Source organism: Notolabrus celidotus, chromosome 3 (assembly GCF_009762535.1).
Source record: "Notolabrus celidotus isolate fNotCel1 chromosome 3, fNotCel1.pri, whole genome shotgun sequence".
NCBI lineage: Eukaryota > Metazoa > Chordata > Actinopteri > Labriformes > Labridae > Notolabrus > Notolabrus celidotus.
In genome coordinates this window covers 20,686,242-20,704,942 of record NC_048274.1, presented here as the reverse complement: position 1 = coordinate 20,704,942, position 18,701 = coordinate 20,686,242, and the positions used below count along the sequence as shown (strand labels likewise).

Genomic DNA, 18,701 nt, shown 5'->3' with positions numbered 1-18,701 from the left:
CAATAGTAACAATAAAAGCCTCCATTCAGCCTTTAAAAATGAGACATGATACTTTTATATCCAAGAGGACATGGGAACTTTACAATACAGCTCTGGTTAAACTGTGAAAACAGTAGGCAGTCCGAATTGACCAAAATGTGTATGGCTGCATGTGCATTGAAGTCATCATTAAAAGTTGTGTTGTCCAGTATATATTAAACATGCCACATGCAGAGAAGTAGAAACAGACAGATGTGTTACCTGGACGGAGTTGAGTCTGCAGTAGCCATTTAGGGGGAAACGGATGACATGCGTGGGGTCCTGGTTCCAGCCGGCGTTGACTGAGTTACACATGACGTCTCCAGTCTCGGGGAAGATCTCCTCAATAAGGACCTTCTCCCCACTCAGAGCGATCCTCTCGCCCAGGTCAGGTGTAACGCGCACTACCAGGCAGTCACAGGGCTGTGCCATCCGCCTTTGCTCCCGCTCCTGCTTCCAGCGCTCCAGCTCCTTGATCATGGGCGTCAGCTGGTAATAACGTGCCTCCTCGTACAGCAGGTGGAAGTCCTATACAGTCAGAGGAGCAGGAAATGAGTGCAATTAATTTGCATGTGTGCAGTCCTCTTGGCTATATGTGTGACTAGCAGGTTGAGTTGCACTGCATTACAGTTCGTCATCAAGGTCATCCGGACGAAAAACTTAACTTGTACAGTACTGTCCAACGCTATGACGACAGTACAAGTATATTTACAGGGTGTCCTCATGGTTTCCCCATAGCAACTAATGACAAAGTGTCCTTGAGCAAGACACTTAACCTCTAATTACTTCAGCAGAGCTGTTCAGGCTGCTTCTGCTCTTTGACCCCTCTGCTGTAGTGAAACAACAGCTGCAGCATGCATGAGAGAGCAAATAACTAATGGCACAGTGATGAATATACTCCTCTTATATCTCTGAATTCTTTCAGGGAACATATTAATCTGAGACTGAGATAAAACTAGTGTCCTATGTCCTGTGTCCTGACTATCTATTGCAAGAAACCATTACAGAGGAGTGAATACAGGTGATGACACTAAAATTTAGATCCATACACCTGTTACTAAAGCCTCTAACTAGTATTTTTAAATGTTGACTCCAAGTTTACTAAAAAATAAAACTGAAAGAGAGCTGAATACACCAATACAAACGTTAGTAATGTTGAGTTAAGGATATCTGATTGACACAAATTTGAAGACATGTGTTTAACGTCTCACTACCATGTAAAACATCATCTTGAGAGAAGAACAATAAACTAGGATTAGTGATGGCCTCCGACCAGCAGGACAACACTCCATAAACAAAGCATAGCCATGCTGCAGCTCTCCTCCACAGTAGCTCTTGGCAGAGCTGTGCTAGCCCTTAGCATGTTTCAGTGAGTCGACTCCAGAAAGGCCGTGAGTAGGACTCCACTGAAGTGGGATGGTGCATTCCTGTGCGCAGACAGTCTGCAGCAGATTGTCTGCCTCTCCCTCCTGGGCAGGGCTTGCTGGGGGCCATTTGCCCCGGCGTTCTTGCCTCTAATTTCCCACAAGACCAGATGGCACCATCATTCACCGCTACCATAGCAAATACAGAGAGGCGGAGGTTTCGCTATTGGAGGCAGACAGGAGGTGAGGAAAAGATATTTGCAAGTGAACATGAGGACGATCATCAGCCAAGGAGGATTTTAATGTATTCCTCACATGGAGGGAGTTTTATGTTAATGAGGTTCGTGGCCCGATGTTAAGCTCCTATTAGAACAAGATTTAATTAGGTTACACCTAAATGCAGCAAATCTTTCAGCTAAACAATTAGTAATTAATAAATCTGTTTCTGATTAATGTTTCAAAGTGACAAAGAATGACAGCTTCATTCATTCCCCCAACAGTGCAGTTCAAAGTTACATGATGCTGATGGTTTTAGCTAATGGCTATTATTTGTTTCAGAGAATACACTTTCTCAAACCATACTGAAAAGGATTGTCTGGTCAAAACATATCTAACAGCCATCACACAGAAAGAGGTTGCACATAATGGTGCAATGCAAAATCTCAATGCCCTTGAAAAGTGAGACGCTGTGTGTTTGTGCTGCGGAAACAACATATGTTTCGTATAGTCTGCATCATTGGTGGTGGTGGGTGTTGGGAGCCGGGGATCCAGAAAGCGTTTTTCCCCTTCCCTTCTCAGGACCACTGCCGGGTATAGAAACAGAGCATGGCAGCAAACAGCATATTCATTAACCCTGCTGCTTCTGTCAGACTCTTTAGCCTTGAAAAGCCTCCCTGTCTGGTTCACCCCGTCATCTAAGCTGTGCCTTCATCTGAGGCGAGCAAACGACACCCAAATACAACTCCATCTGGACGAGCGTTGACGCAACACATCTTAAGCTGACGGTCTAATATTTAAGATTTCAGAATACGAAGAAAGGAGGGGAGTGGGTCCTTTTTTCCCTTTTTTTCTCCCTTTCTCCCTGTCTTTTTCTCTCCCGGCCCTCTTGCTGCAGCTGACAAAACTCATACTGAGACGCTCCCCTTCAGGCAGCTCTCTGTATCAAAGTGTAGCTCCTCATCCTTCACAGGTCTGAAGCCATGGATGGATATGTTTTTAACAGGGGTCTGTCTGCGAGGCACTTTAGTCATCCTGAGCAGCGCACAAAACAACAGAGTAATCCTAAGCGCTGAGGTGAGGATGAGAGGGAGACGGGGGCCAACAGCTCCGTCCTGGCTGCTGGAGCTGCTGCTACTGCTGCCAGCTCTACGAGACAATTCATCCCCCAATCCTGTGTCCAGACAGCCCGTTTGAGCTTCAAAATAATGATCCGACCTGATCGCCCACCGGCAAGGCAACATCTCAGGGAAGGACAGAGGGAGGGAGAGACAGAGAGGGCGGCGGAGAAAGAGAAGAAGAGGAGCAAAGTGATAGAAACTGTCACTATGAGGGAGTCTGAGGACTGAGAAAGAATCGTGTGTTTTGGACAAAAAATGACGAAAGCCACACAAGAAGACAGGCCACCAAACCAGCCTGCTCTGAACTATAATACAGCGAAAGCTACAAGCATAAAGTCTTTCCCATTATTTCTTTAAGGATTTGATACCAATAATAAAAATATTACATTATTGATTTAAAGTGCAATAAAAGCTTGAATACACCGTGACAGAGAGCAGTAACTCTTCACAGTTTATAACCATGCCCTCAATATGACTGAGCATTGCTTACACTCTTGTGATTAATTGTAGTTTGAATAATGAGATGAGGGAGGATATTAATAGTGAATATTTTGTTCCACTGATGTAGGCTGAAAATTTTCTTTTCCTATTCTGCTCAGACTTTCACATTGATTTAGCAAAACACACAGCGCCGTGGCTGCCAGCAGCAGAACAGAGCCAGCCCTCTGGCGACGGCAAGCCTGATTGTGTTCAGATAAGGACATGCTCAATTCTGCCTCGCACTATTTGCATTTTTTTTCCCCGGCTTCACGCAAATTGAAAGGTATGCAGATCAACACAGGCTTATGCGAGGGGATCGTAATGAGTTGAAACAATGAGGTCCAATGCATTTCTTCAACCGCTGTGCCTGATTGGACTGTCAAGACTTCACAGAAAGGGAGGGAAAAGCATGAATAAGAAGGGAAAAACTAATCGCTACTGAGTCAGGCCATCATTTGCTGAAAATATGCAGGGCTTTCATGTCGTGTTCTGTTGTCTGAGGTTTGGCTCTCGTTCAGACTATCCGTGAGGCCCGGAGAGTTTGCCCCCGGCTCTGTGTGGCTCGGCCTCGCCTTGTTCCCTTGTAGAGAATGATGAACAAGCGGCAGCCCGGTGGAAAGGTCATGCAAGTTAAGGTGGAGTAGAAGTGAAGAAAAGAATACACCTAGGAAGCAGTAGCACTGAATAAAACCTTGAACAGGAGGGAGCTGTAGGCAGAATATATAATGACTCTGACAAAGCCACTCTAGTTGTGTGGACACCTCTGTGCTGTGTGACTAACCTGCTGGTAAAACCTTAAGTTTGGTTTAAAGCTGCACTAATTTATATATTTATTTCAACAATGGATTAACTGACTATGAGTAATCTGAACGGCGCTGCACATAGGGACGAACAATCAGAGAATAACCGGACTTAGTATGACAGAATTATGTGAAGTGATCAGTTCATCTTAACGCTGCGTTGTCTGGTGTGGAAACGTTATGTGTTAAAATGATGTTGACAGCACAAAGTCAATGCTAAAGCAAAGTTTGTGTGGGAGAAGTAAAAAATCTGTGCTTACATTTGTTGAACAGTCTTCATCAAGGTAGTTAAGCTACCTGAGCCCCTTGGGTTGATTATGCTAAGTTAAATACTTTTAATTTCGTATCAAAGTTATGATAAGAAAATAAATCAGTGTTGACATTTTACCTCACACAAGACTTGTTTAAGCACTCTCTGTACTATACCACTGTATACAACACGTTTGAAAAGGCTTATGAAGGAATCTAATACCTCATGTGTCTAACATGTCATACTACCTTAAATTAATTTTAACTGTTTCTACGGTATGGGCATTAAAATGTAATACATTAGAAACTACATTTACTTATGAAGGTGTCTGGAAGACATGGTCATTTTTTAAAGTAATATTTAAGGGGGGGTTGCCGTTATTGGACAGGCAGCTGAAGAGAGGTGGGAAATGTATGGACTAGAGAGCAGCAAATAGTCATGACCAGGAGTCGAACCAGTGACTTCTGTGCTGAAGACTGTTGCTTCTGTACATGCAGCGTGCTCTTTAACCACCGATTTAACTTGGTGCACCAAGGTAGTGGTGATTTTACATTATTTATATGAGATCAGGTTTTTATTATAACCCCATTCTGTAATTCTCCTTAGCACTCAGAAGATTTTAGCTTCTTTCAGTTCGTTGTTTTGGTTTAAAGGTTCTCAGCTTTGTTTTTCTCTCACCTAGTCATTATTTTGAAAAATTACATAACAGAAAAACATGCCGTCTGCCAAGAAAAACTTCTTCTACAGACAAGCATCAGAAACTATTGATATAGAATAGAGTGGTAGAGACCAAACCAGAGGGAAAATTAGAATAAATATTTGACTTAAATTAGGGCAATGGTCAGAAACATGACATCAGTGTAATTCAAATAATGTTTGTCTAATAAATAAGCAACACTTTTCCAATCACTTGGAACATCAGCCTCCAAAGCAGAAAGCATTTTAGGATGACATGTTGCCATTTATTTTATTATTGAACTTTACTTTACTATTTAATTTGCAAATAGTTCATATTACAAATATAAAATGTGTATAAATGTCTATTCAATGACTTAAAAATACATTGTATTAATGTGAGACTGGTGTGCTTCCTCTGTAGTTCATAGAGACCAAGGCAGATTTAATGGCCCAGAAAGATAAAAATATACACACTGTATATACAGGAGCATGTTTGTGTGTATTTAACAGCAGAAACATGCTGGGTGCTGCTCCCCCAGTGACTGCCAGAGAGTGTTTTTTGTGTTGGAGTTGGCCATCAGAGTGCTGTGGATCATAGGGGAGTGCAGGCTATTTCACCTGGGTTCACCTCTATACAAACCACTCTGAGTGAAAAACAACAGCTCAGGGCTTTGGCACACACACACCAGGCCATGCTCCAGTTAGCCAGTTAGCATTTTACCTCCAGAACACTGCCATCTAAGTCTGCCCCATATTTCAAAGTTTCCTAATTACTCTTCATGCTTACACTACAGGTAATTAATGTGTTGAAGAAGAGGAGGGGGATTCTATGTGAGGCAATGTGAAAACAGAATTCTGTTGTGGTTATATTTTGAAAACATCCAACCCCTGAGAGGACAAAAAACATGAATAAACACAAACATATTCACACTTTGGTGTATTATCTTGAGAAAAATCAGGAATTTCACACAACACTACTGCGTCGCTGCACAGATGGCTTTATGTACCCAAGCTTTTTTTTTATTTTTTATGTTGTGATGTTGCTCAAACTGTGCGAGCTGATGGTGCACACAATACAGTATGTTGTGTTGCGGATATGTACCTTGAAGTCATCTGGAAGGAGCAATTTGCTGGTCCTGAGGAAACTGAGAATGTAGCGGAATATCTCGCCGTCCCGATCTATGAAGTAGTGCTGCTTCAAGCTGTCCAACACGATGGGCTCGGTGCCATTGAACAGACGACTGATTCTGAAAATTGAAATACACACACACAAACACACGCGCACGCAGGCAGGCAGCCGCACACACAAACACACAAACAGAAAATGGAATGAGCCAGCTCCCTTCAAATGCATGAAACAATTACCCTCCATTTATTTTTCAATTTTATTAGCACTAAGCTTGAAATGCATTAGCATCCCAGGTTGAAACAAGGGGCTTAAGGCATCGTTTCCTCCATTCCAGACTTGTTTGAAGTGTCCCTTCTGCAGAAAGATTATAACAACACACACGCTCGCTGCTTGTACTTACAGAAATTAATGGCATGAATGTAGCATTACAGCTCTATTATTCCATCTGTCAGAGGGCTGGAAATGAAACAGAGGTAGGAGACAGTGGAGGGCTACATACTAATGTGAGGAGGACATCTGGAGAAAATGTTTTACTTTTACTGTTTGGTTTTGTTATGAATGTTGGAAGGATTTGGACAGCTGCAGCCCTACTATGCCATACTTAAAACACAGTTATAGTTAGCGGTTACTTCTACCACATGCTCTGTATTAGGTTTATATGAGACACAACCTCCCTACATTATTTAGTCTAATTGTGACAGTTTGCGTGAAGATAAATACATCTAATCTGGCACTGTACTTTTGACTGAACTATATTAAATTTGCATTTCAATCCCAAGCAATCAATAAATCTCATCTCAGTTACATACTTTGTTGAAATAGGACAACCTAACTGCACTTTTTAAATGTGTTTGTTGTTAGGGATCATTTTAAAGAAAACAAACATAACTCTTGTAAGCACAAACAATATGTTGAATTTTTGCTTTGGTTTGATGTGGTTGAATTCGATGAGTTATGTGGTTCATGTTTAAAGGCAAAGCAAATATTAAAGAGAATCACAAAGAGAAAATTATGCCTAAATTAATCAAAACATGACCCACAATATATATCACTAATGTTTTCCTATGAAGAACCACAATAGTTAATTTAACATCATAATTAGAAGCCTGTTTCAGCCTTTAATACATATTCTTAAGCCTTTAAGTAACAATGAGACACTTGTTGCTGCACAGAGTCCCAGTTTTAACCCTTTTCACCACCGTACAGTAAGATTGAAGATCTTGGTTAAAGTTGGCTCCAAGGGCTCATCAAAGCAAAGAGTGGAAATTGCTGCTATCTTGAAACTTTGATCACACCGCATTGACGCTGCGCCTCAAGATATCCTTGGACAGATATTCATTTCCCTTTGTCTTTGTGCTGTGTTCCTGTCGTTTACCTGCAGGTCCCTCATTCTTGCTAGTGGAAGAGTCAAATCAGGGCACCTCCACTCTATGTTTGTTCATTTGTACATGCTAAACATCTCTAATTAATTATTAAAGACACTGTTGGAGCATTTCTAAAATATTGAAGATGCAGTGTTTTTTAAACTCCAAAAAGCTTTATTAATGTATCTTTGGTGTGCCAAATTGTGCTTTAATTATGTGACTCATCCTGAAACTGGATTCACATCTCCCTCCACAGAAAAAACAGCGCAGCCTGTGCACTGCAAACAAGTTTTAATGGTGATTTACACAAGGCATCTGTTTAAGGAAACCCCTGAACGACGCATTGCCACGTCTTCCTGAGATACAGCTCTTGGCAAGGCGCTGCATCACTGCTATCGTCTTTGTATTGATGCAATCAGCTCTTTAAACACAGAAACAGCTTCTTTGGTAGCTGACAAAGTTGTATGAAAAGAAAAATTGTCAAACTTATTTGCAAACCAACACACACACACAGACACACAGCACCGCCTGAGCACCGGCATTGTCAAACTCTATTAGAGGACAGACTAAGAGAGCCGCAGAGGGAATGTCAATGAACACACAGCAGGGCCGGCTTCACACACAGACTCATTTTACTGGATTTACTATTACAACATTGTTCTTCGTCAAAAGTGTGTGAGCTTTTATTTAAAGCTTGTATCAGGTATCTCCTGACCCCGATGTGTCGGCTCGACACACTGAAGCTCTCATGTCAAATCCACCCTGTTTCTTTTTCTTTGACTTGACTGTGTGAAGAAGCAGAGCAAAGATGGCTCTCCCTCCCTCCCTCGCCTCCTGCCATCCTTCCTCCTTTTCTGTCTTTCTTTCTTTCTTTCTCTTCTTCTTTCTTTCTTTCTCTCCCTGTCTCCATCCTTCTCCCTTACTCGCTTTCTCTCTGGAAATCGATGCAAAATGCTTTATAAAAAACCAATACTCATCTCCCTGTTTTGCCTGAGGTGTTCCTTTCTCATATGGTCTTGCAATTCTTCCAGCTAGAATTTCACCATACCCCTCCAGGCTAACTCTGTTTTTCATCTCCACTTTTTTAAAAAGCAATTAAAATGCTGCCTGTTTTTCTTTTTCTTTCCCTCTCTTCTACTCCCTTCACTCTCCCTCTCTCTCTCCCTTTCTCTGTTGGTCTTCTCATTTTTTTTTTTTTTTCACTTTCTGTTGAATTCCTGAATTGAAAGGGTGGGGGTGTTTTTTAACAGGTAGTGAGAGCGAAAGGGTGTGTGTGTGTGTGTGTAGGGGGAGATGTGGAAAATTAAGAGACAAGATACGTAAACAGACAGGCCAAAAGACAAAGAGGGGGAGGAAAGAGGAGAGTAAAAGGATAAAGACAGGCGAATCAGAAGAGAAAAACAGAACTGATGTAAAGAGGGAAAAAGAAAGAGAATATGATTGGAAGATGGAGAGAGATGGAGAGAGTGGGAGAGATAACTGCTACGACAGAGCTACATGGAAAGACAGAGAGTGAAAGGTTTAGGTAGAGGGGGAGGTGGTGGGTGTGGGAGGTTATCAAGGACAGGAACAGCTCAGATCTCCCAACCCAGAGGTGCCAAGTGAGGGCAAGCAGCGGGGCAGGGTAGGTGGGCACTATCTGGCATGATGCTCTCTGCAGCAACTACAGCGGCTCCGAGCTGGTGGAGAGACGTGTCTGCAGGAGGCGGGAGGGGAGGGGGACGCAGCGTAGGTATCTCTGATTCTGTTACAACTGATCTGATACTGACAGAAGCTTAAAAAAAAAAACAGGACACACAGCAGAGTACTGCGAGGTGGAACAAACACATACAGGGATCTCTGACCAGCCTGGTGTCAAGTGGATTTTGAGAGCGGGGTTCAAGACAAGATCATTATGGAGCCTGGCTTTGATTGGCTGAGACTGCTTGAAGATGTTGCATGAAGGATCACAAAATCTCTTCCAAAAATGAATGGCAGGAGTCTAAATCTGGCTAATATTTTTCCTTAATACAATGTTTAGTCAGGCTCTAGTAACCTAACCCTCCTAACCCATTTATTAATTCCAATACTGAATTAACATTAAAAAGCTCTGTTAAAAAAAAGAGATTTTGCTATGAAATATGTCCAAAATGTCCTGGGTCTTTAAGGGTCTGAAATGTAAGGTACCGTGTATCGTCATTCTGAAATTTAAACATCTTTGTGTTTGAACTGTCTGAACTGACAAAAACATCCTAAAGATGTCAATTTTACTTTGTTTAAATTCAAATGAGTACTTGTCTCTTTACTCTCTGACACTTTCGAGGATTCATTGAAAATAATCCGCAGATTAATTGATTTCAAATTCATGTGTAGCCCTTTGTTTGTCCACAATATAAATTTCTATGAGACTCAGTTGCACCTACACTGAAACTAAAACTTTATTAATGCTTTATCCAAACATCTGCGCTGTCATATTTACATTACATGATACCACTAATCACTGGATTTTGAGCTGTATGACTGGACTATTTTTGTGCAGATGTAATGATTAGTTTCCTTTAAATTTCATATGAATTAATCTAAACTGGAAGTTTTACCAAATGGCTAAATTAACTTTAAGATCATGCAACTTTAATTTGAAGTTGAAACTACTCTAATTCAAAGCTGGATCACATAGCAACACCTCAAATTAAGAACTCACCTGCTCCATAACAGTTTGGCCTTCAGGTCTGCAATTTCATACAGGTGTAGCTGACCCGATGTTTAATTTGTTTGGTTAATTTCATGGTTGTAACATAGACAGAGTCTTTGCTAATGCTACCCAGACATGACTCACTGGAGGAGATATTACAAATTTCCTTCATGTTTGAGCTGACTCAGTTAAGGTGTGTTGTGTTGTGTTATGTTTTAGCCCTACCATAAACAAACATGTGCACAGACTCAAGTATATTGAGTTTAAAATGAGTCCTCATGCATGCATTATGGAGTCACATTAATTCTGTTAAATATTTTATTTCATTCTGTATGCCTATAATGATGTTTTCAATGCTTTGATTTTAAAAGGGTTAAAGGCCCAAAACGCCTGTGGTGTTTCTAACAGCTAAAAGGCCTTTAACATTGAAATTAAATCCAAATGAAGAAAAAATGACATTTCTGAGAGTTACATTTAATGAATGGTTGAACTTTGTTTGCTCTGTTAATAGCGGTGATCTCAGTGGGCAGAGGAGGAAGCTATAAGAGGAAGGGGAACACTAAATGAAGGAGCATTGAGTCAGTGAAGATCTATCGTTTCTGGACGCAGAAGCTCGTCTTCAAAGAGAAAAATGTCCATTGGTCCTTTCAAAATAGTTTCCTTGTCTGCTGAACATTTCCCCCTAATTTCCTCAGCTTCTGTTCAAGTGACTGCTGCGACTGTCCTCTGTGAGAGCCACACAGAGCGAGCATCAATGTTTCATGACCCCTGTCCCTTAATATGGCCCGCACAGAGGAAGATGAATCACCACACATTAGTTACTAGACTAACTTTCTCTTGGCACGCTGCATTATTTAGAGGACAATCTATTAAAAGTAATCATCAACTTTAAACTCTTTAACCCTGCTCTTTTTAGCCGTCACGTTTTTTTTTACGTTTTGTCAGCGTGCCCTTCTTGAGCAGACGTGGCCGAAACACGGGGTAATTGTTTTGCTTTCTGCTGTCAGCCATTATCCTAATTCACACAAAAGGGCCCCTCCTTCCACTGGCTCCAGCGGAAAGTAGAGCCCCGAGGCCAACTGTACACTGAGGAGGCTGAGAGAGAGAAACAGTGAGTGTATGCATGTGTGTGTGAGAGATCCAGAGTGAGAAAGGAACAGAAAGAGACGAAGAGAGAGATAGAGAGAGAGGGAGCAAAAGAGCATGTGTGAAAAAGAGAGAGAGAGGAAATAGAGAGGGAGAGCACTCCAACCAACACTCACACTGGTACCACTCTTTACTCTCACTGTAGAAACACTGTTTGGTGCTCTGACATGACTGTGCTCCATTTGCATGGTGCCCTGTGTGTGTCCCCAAATGAATTACAGCCTTGTAAAGTGTAAAGATGCACAAAACGTAAAAAATACAGACACACAAAAGTTATTTTTAATTACTAAATAAGAATTGGTGGGCAAAAATCATCTTCATATCAAAAAGCCTTTTCTAAGGGGAGCCTCATTTTCTCATGACGTGTTACAGTCAGGAATAAAAGCAGAGCTGTCAGGGATTTCCTGTCAGCGGACTCTAACAATATCAAGACTTTATTACCCAGGGATTATGTGGATTGTTTCCTGTAGCCAATTTGGCAGATTTCCTAACAACCTGGTGAGTGTTTACCTTGGCCCACATGGGACTCTGTCAGCAATGCACTATCGAAGGCTGTATAATGTCATGAATAACACTCTGCATTGGAGAGGAAAGTCTAGAAAATGGGTGAAATCCCGAACAGAGATTTTTATCAGAGGTGTGTTTGTTTTCTGAGCTACCTCCGGTGGTGTCACCCTGTTTGTGGTTGGAGCTAAAAACGTGAATAAAGTGGGAGGGCAGATTAAATAAAAACAGCTCTTACACAACCTGAATCATCATGACTACACTGCAACGGAAATAAAATACCTGTTTGCTCTGCGTGAGAGCGAATCATTTGACTAAGAAAGCAGGGGTTCCTGTTATCTCATTTCAAGTTTGACTGCATTATAAGCTATGTTTCAGGAGAATTTAAAGTACAGAGACTATTCTTTTATCTTAGTATCAATGTATTGTGGAAAAGAGAAAAACTCATATTAAAATAAATGTATCTTTCAAAAATGTTTTGGATCATAAATAAAGGATTCAAAGATCTGGTGTTATTAAATACCATCAAAACATAACGCTGGTTTTAAATGAAAAAGTCAGAAGGCTTAACATTTGACACATTATTGTTAATCAGATCTAGCCCACATCATCTTTGATGACATGAATGTGGACATTTACATCACTATTGTTCTTCCAAAGTTTCCTAACAGCACCCTGAACAACTGTCCCCCCCCAAAAAAAATATAGGCTATGGAAGTGGGTGTAGTGCACACAGAAATGCTTGTGTGATTTGCAAATCCACACCAACATTTAAATCAGCATCTGAGCTGCAGCTTGACAGCAGCTGAATTTTCAAATAGCATGAGAGGAGATAACAAAATAAAAACCCTGGAGGTATTTATTAAACAATTAAAATAATCAGGACAGACACAAACAAAACAATCAAATGTATCATTTTAAAGCTGAGAGAGCTAAATAATAATGATTGAAGACAAATGTCCCCTCATGGTGTGAACAGATATTAGCAGTTGTCAGTAGGGAAGTTGCATTGATGCTGTACTGATGCCAGCCAGCTAAATGACTTGTTAACATCAAAAATCCAATTAAGAAAAACACCAGCCGAATAATGACAGAATGGATTTAATGACTACAATGTTATAATAAGCTACTAAAGAGAGATGTAAACTGATTATAATTGAACATTTAATTAAAATTTGGACGATATGATGAGAAAGTTAATACATTTAGAATTTTCTCACATTTAAATCAAAAGCATCAAAATACTCTCCAGTAAACCTCAATAAAAATCCCATAATAATTTTTGATGCAGAAGATAAATACAATAAATATACTCAAGCAATAAGGTTCAAGCATGAGTCTTACCTTGAGTCAGGGAACTTGGTGAGGGTCGCCAGGCTGCTGGTGTACATGTGTCCCCCGACATCGATGTGCACCGGGGCGTTCGACTTGGTCAGCTGAGCCGGCAGAGGGATCCCCTGAGCGGCCAAGGGAGAGACCGGGGACCGGGTCAGAGACAGCCGTGACATGCTTCTTCCCTCCTGAAAGCAAGTGTAGAGAAAAGCCATGGGAATCATATAAATAAAAATAAAAGAAAACACACACAGTGATTCTACTCAGGGAAGCAGGTAGTTTCCTCTCTGAGTGCTATCAGATCACTTCCATGTCTGTCTGGTCGCATATTTAGCCTGGAAATTATTGCCACCGCTCTAATTAAGTATGTTTGCATCTTTTCATGCAGCACCGGAGGCGAGGATAGGAGGATGCTTATTAGAGAGAGAGAAAGAGAGAGAGAGAGAGAGAGAGAGAGAGAGAGAGAGAGAGAGAGAGAGAGAGAGAGAGAGAGAGATGGACAGATAGAAAGACGGAGAGGAAAAGGAAGAGAGGGAGGAATGCTAGGTGTCAGCCTCCAGGGGAATAAAACAAACTGCTGCTGCAATATTCTAATTAAAGGTCGCCTTATGTGTTAGACGTGATGCGCCCAGACACACCAAGCACCAATCTGAGAGCAAGGAAAACACAGCATGGGGAGAAGGAGGGGGGGACCTTTCCTCTTAGCGCACACATTCAAAACAAAAGAAGGTGATGGCTAAATACTCAGATTTTCGATATTGTACTATTGGCACAACAAAAATAACTTTAATCGTGCGAAAAATACGTCCTTGTTGTGAAACCATATCAGATGAATCAATTTTGATGTACTTTTGAAAACATATCTCCATCCACAGGGTTATACAAGAAGTTTTTGGTGCTCCGGAAGCGCAGATTTGGGAGATTTAGGAGCGCGCCGGTGCACTCTGAGGTCAACTCAGAGCTGAGTTTGACTAGGAGCAAAAATGTGAAGGGATCTATTTTAAATCCACTCGGTTACACTGCCATTTGATTATGTCCTGCTCAAAGAGGAGCAAAGTGAGCGTAGATGTTCAACTCGCTTGTGCGCATTTTATTTTGCCAACAGCTGCAAACCACCTTACCCAAGAAAAGCCAGGTGTGTGGCTCTTTTCTGTTTAAATGCTGGAGGTAGTGAATATAATGTCGCAAATATTGAGACTGTTTTATACAAAGAGAATCAATTTAGCTATTTCTTAAACTTCATAAGATCTTCCTTGTTTCCTGGTAGTTTCCTGGTCAGTATTTGACGACCTTGGAAGTGAAGTGCAGTTTCCCCTCAGGCTGAACGCGAAATAAAGACCTTTCCAGGCGAAAATTAAGAAAAACCTTTGAATAATAGCCGGAGTTACACAGCTCAACTACAAACGTTTATTGACAATAAGAATAACCCACTAAAGTATTTAGACAGTTTGGATATTTTTTGGACAGATGTTCTGTTTTACTGTCATCACTGGTAAACTAAAGGCCTCTGTGAAAGTCCGGATCAGTTCCCCAGCCCTGAGAGAAGAGCCCGCCGGGTACACAGAGAGGCTGAGGCTCTTTTTTCACACGGTGTTTCCTGCCTCACAGCAGTATCGTGTTCGTTTAATACGATTACAGGAGGACGGGATTACATTTCAAATCCCAGGAAAGAGGAAAAAAACTTGGAAAGACTTGAGAAGTTTGGGGTCCATGAAGAGCTGTCCTACTGCCGGTGACACACACACACACACACACACACACACACACACACACACACTCACACTCTCTCTCTCTCTGTCTCTCTCTCTCTCTCTCTCTCTCTCTCTCTCTTGCTCTATCTTCACATCCTTCTCTCACTTTCTTCCAACCAAGATTTAAATGAAAATATGAAAAAGCCCACATAGAATCAAAAAGATTCTAACCCATCACAAATGTTCAGTCATTTTAACTTTCGGTCTCTTTTAATCCCTAACTCTCTCTCTCTCTGCTACCCTTACACACACACACACACACACACACACACACACACACACACACACACACACACACACACACACACACACACACACACACACCAAACACAAACACATGCACACACACGCCATGTATGATGAATTCCTTCACTAAACCACAGCCGCTGTAGAGACATCAACTTTCTCCTCAGAGCTGCCGTGTTCCTCCCTCACCTGACCATGATCAAACGTTGAAACCGATTCCAGACTCATGAAATCTTCATAAAAGACCCCGATCATCTAAAATAGAAACAACCATGAAACCAAAACGTTTACATAGAAAAGAAAGACACCCCGATGCTACATCCTGTTCTACACGGCCACTACAAGCCTGTGCTCTGCCTTTTAATTCTACCAAATGCTCAATATGGCGTCTTATTCCTGCGGTGCAAATTAAAAGCATAATCCCGACACGTGTAATTCGCCTTTCTTTAGATTAAAACCATTACGTGCAGTACACTTTAGGAGAAATAAGGGAGCCTCACTTTTGGTCGAGCTATTCACGTTACTCTTCGGCACCAGCTCGACTATATAGCTACTCATCGAAAACTGGACAGATTGAGCCTGCACTGTCTGTGCGTAAAAATAAAGCATTCTGTAAAGATAAATTCTCCACCCTACCGTTTCAAACATTGTAGGGAGTCCAGAGGAAATCCGTGCCGGCGGTCAGTCCCAGCTGCTGTCCGCGTAACCCCCGAAAAATTCAAATATTATCTCCCCGAGTTTGTGGTACAACTACAGCAGCATCCAGCTCCAGCACGGACCTACTATCTATACTGCCGCACGGTACAGCCAAGTGTCCGCTCTGTATCCCGAACTAAACTGCTTTTAATAGACACTACAAGGCTGCGGCCGGGATGGACTGTCTGCAAAGAGTCTCTGTGGCTTTAAAGCCTCTATTGCAAGGCTGCCTCGACCTGTCCTCAGCAAGCTTCTTTGTACCAAAGCGCACAGGAAGCGTCCTTACCTTGTACATAGATGAGATGATCTCCTTCCCCTTCTCAGTTCTTATTTGGATACGCGTAAAAATGTGCGCTCTTGTTGGAATCCTGCTTCGTATTTCGTCTTCTTGTCTGCTTTTTTGCCTAAATGAAACTGCCCCTGTGGTTTGTTATGAGAAGAAGAAAGCCAATAATCCGTCTCTAAATAACAGAGCAGAGCTAAAAAAGAAAATTCTCGCTCCGGGCTGCCCAAGCGCCTCTGGGCCAGGGATTAGGCTACAATTAGCTCAACTCCACTCTCTCGCCCAGGCAATTTTCTCAAGGAAGAAAACGTGATACTCCTCTGGTCCCGAAATTAAGACTGTACAGATTTAATAACTTATCTTATTTTCTTTTTCAGCTAAAGTAGATCGTTGAGAAGTTGTGATTTAGAGGGGGTTAAAGAAACCTCACTGGCAACTGTTAATCGCTCAATACAGTTAGAGGAGCAAAAAAGCAGATTTTAATCATTGTCACTTCGCCTGATGTAACAGCTCCCCAGGCAGTTCCAGCTAGTAGGCACACATTTCCATCTCCATCTCCAGCCTGAATGTAAAGTTTAAAACCAGGCGAGTTGCCATAGTCCTTCACTCAGGCTACAAGCAGTAAGGGCGCAGTAACTTGTTGATAAAGTCCCAGCAGGAAAAATATGTTGAAATTGAAGAGATATCCTTGAACCAATATCTTTTTTCATGCGGTGATTTTCCCCCCTGTGTCCCTGCTCCCTCTGTCTCTCCCTCTCTCTCTCCCTCTCTTTCTCTCTTGCCTTAATGTCTGGAGTTGTAACGCCAAATTTCCTGCAGGCCATTAAAATCAAATGACGTCCGTGGACATGCATGCATGCTGCTGCAGAAAGCGCCCTCACAACCTGCCTGCAGCCAAATGCGCCATTTCAATTATAGCGCAGGGCTTAGATGGAGATATCTGCCCACAACACCCCCCTCCCCTCCCGCCCCTCTTCACTCTCCAGTGAAAGAAGAAAGCCTCCAGACTTTTTTCTTTTTTTTTGGAGAATAAGATTTTGGCCTGATCATTGGGATTTTTTTTGAACACATTCAAGACACAATGCAAAGTGATGACGAGCCAAAGTGGTGCGCCAGTTTTGGCGCCGAGAGAAAGGGAAGTTAAGAGTCAAGCAGGTGCTCACACCAAAGAGATTATTATTTATTTATTTGCATGTTTGTTTATTTGCGGGTAAATAACTGTGAATAATTGATGCAACATTGAGCCCAGTAATTACTCTATAAGAGCATCCTGACAGAGGTGGAGAATCGTTTCTTGATATTTGGCGCCAACCAGTGTAGGAACTTGTTATTGGTCGTCGACTGATACTTTTTTTTGGAGCCCTTTCTTTTGCTTATCAAACAAACTTTAACATGTACGATTTTTCTTCTCATGAACTTTAAATATTTTTCTCTTAGCTTCATCAAAATAAAACAGCAATGAAAGCTCATTTGTCCTCTAAGAAGTTCTAGAAACTCCTCAAAGCTTTTCCTCGGCATAAAGTTAGAGTAAAATAAAACGTATTTAAACAGTAAAAGAACATTTAGGCATGTTATTTGACTACGATTGGTAGGAGTGTGAAGATGCATCTCTCTTTGTAGCCAACCCCTTCTCATAATTAGACAGCCCTGCGCGCGCCTCTCAGCGCTCCCATCGTTCCCTCTGGCTCACATTTGTTGTTTCCAGAGGTACAAAACTGGAGGGGAAACTGGATTTTTTTTTCTCATTAAAGGAAACAAGCCCGGAGTGAGTTCAATTACATGAAGTATGCAGGGATGTTGTAAATTTAAAGATTTAAATAGCTTACAAAGTGGCCCCGGGCCACATCAGTTAATTTCCTTAATTTATGGATTTTTGCGGAGTGTCTATGTGGAAGAAGGAGAAGTAGGTCATCTGGAGGATTTGAATAAAGCTTTGAGATTTCAAAACAGATGCAAACATCTGACCCAACAGTTCACCTGACACCTGGGTGAAAGGACATTAAGAGAGTTTTCATAATCTGTTTGGATTCAAACAGACTTTACTTTTCATGTTCAAGGAAGACAAAATATAGATCTTTGTTTGACCCAAGTGGAGAGATTATTGATGTTTGGTATTTCTGATGCACACGCAGGAGGATATAACAGCCCTGATCTTTGAATTAAAGGACTGTTTTGCTAAATTACCAAACATTTTATATGTCTGCCTTTGTTAAACTACTGTCAGATTATTATTATTTTGTTATGTGGCTTGATTTAAGTTAAGGTGTATAAATGAGAATCAGAAACATCAATGGGTAAATGTCAGCTGAACATGAGTCAAGATGTCACAGCCTCCTGCAGAAATCATGACCTGTATGAATGAATGTGTGACCCCATTAGAATGAAAGCATTGCCTGTGGGTTTAAAGCAGGTGCCAAAGACTGTGCCTCTCTGTATCCTGGATCTGTCCTTGAAAATACTATTTTTCAAAGCATTCTTAGTATAGTTGACTTTAAAGAAAATAATTGAAAACTATAAACCAGAGCTCTCCTTAACCATCCAATAATAATCAGGCCCCACACTTATTTTTTATTTTTTTATTTTGGTAAATCACACAGTAACACCATGCTAGTCTGCCACATCCATCCACTGTGAAACAATTATTTATGGAAT

The 18,701-nt window shown here is 41.4% G+C and overlaps 1 protein-coding gene across 4 annotated transcripts in view; it reads right to left on the bottom strand.

Annotated features, from left to right (window-relative positions):
• The window catches only part of LOC117810024 (BTB/POZ domain-containing protein kctd15), a 30,794-nt gene extending 13,829 nt beyond the window's left edge, over positions 1-16,965 (bottom strand). The window contains exons 1-5 of one of the 4 annotated variants that reach the window (XM_034679562.1): positions 16,053-16,965; positions 15,260-15,325; positions 13,086-13,261; positions 6,030-6,174; positions 241-546 (exon numbers count right to left, since the gene is read on the bottom strand). In XM_034679562.1, coding sequence (XP_034535453.1) covers positions 241-546; positions 6,030-6,174; positions 13,086-13,261; positions 15,260-15,325; positions 16,053-16,061 — 702 coding nt within the window. In that variant the 5' untranslated portion in view covers positions 16,062-16,965. The other 3 variants (XM_034679566.1, XM_034679563.1, XM_034679565.1) reach the window with 3 other exon arrangements.
• Between the last annotated feature and the right edge of the window lie 1,736 nt (positions 16,966-18,701).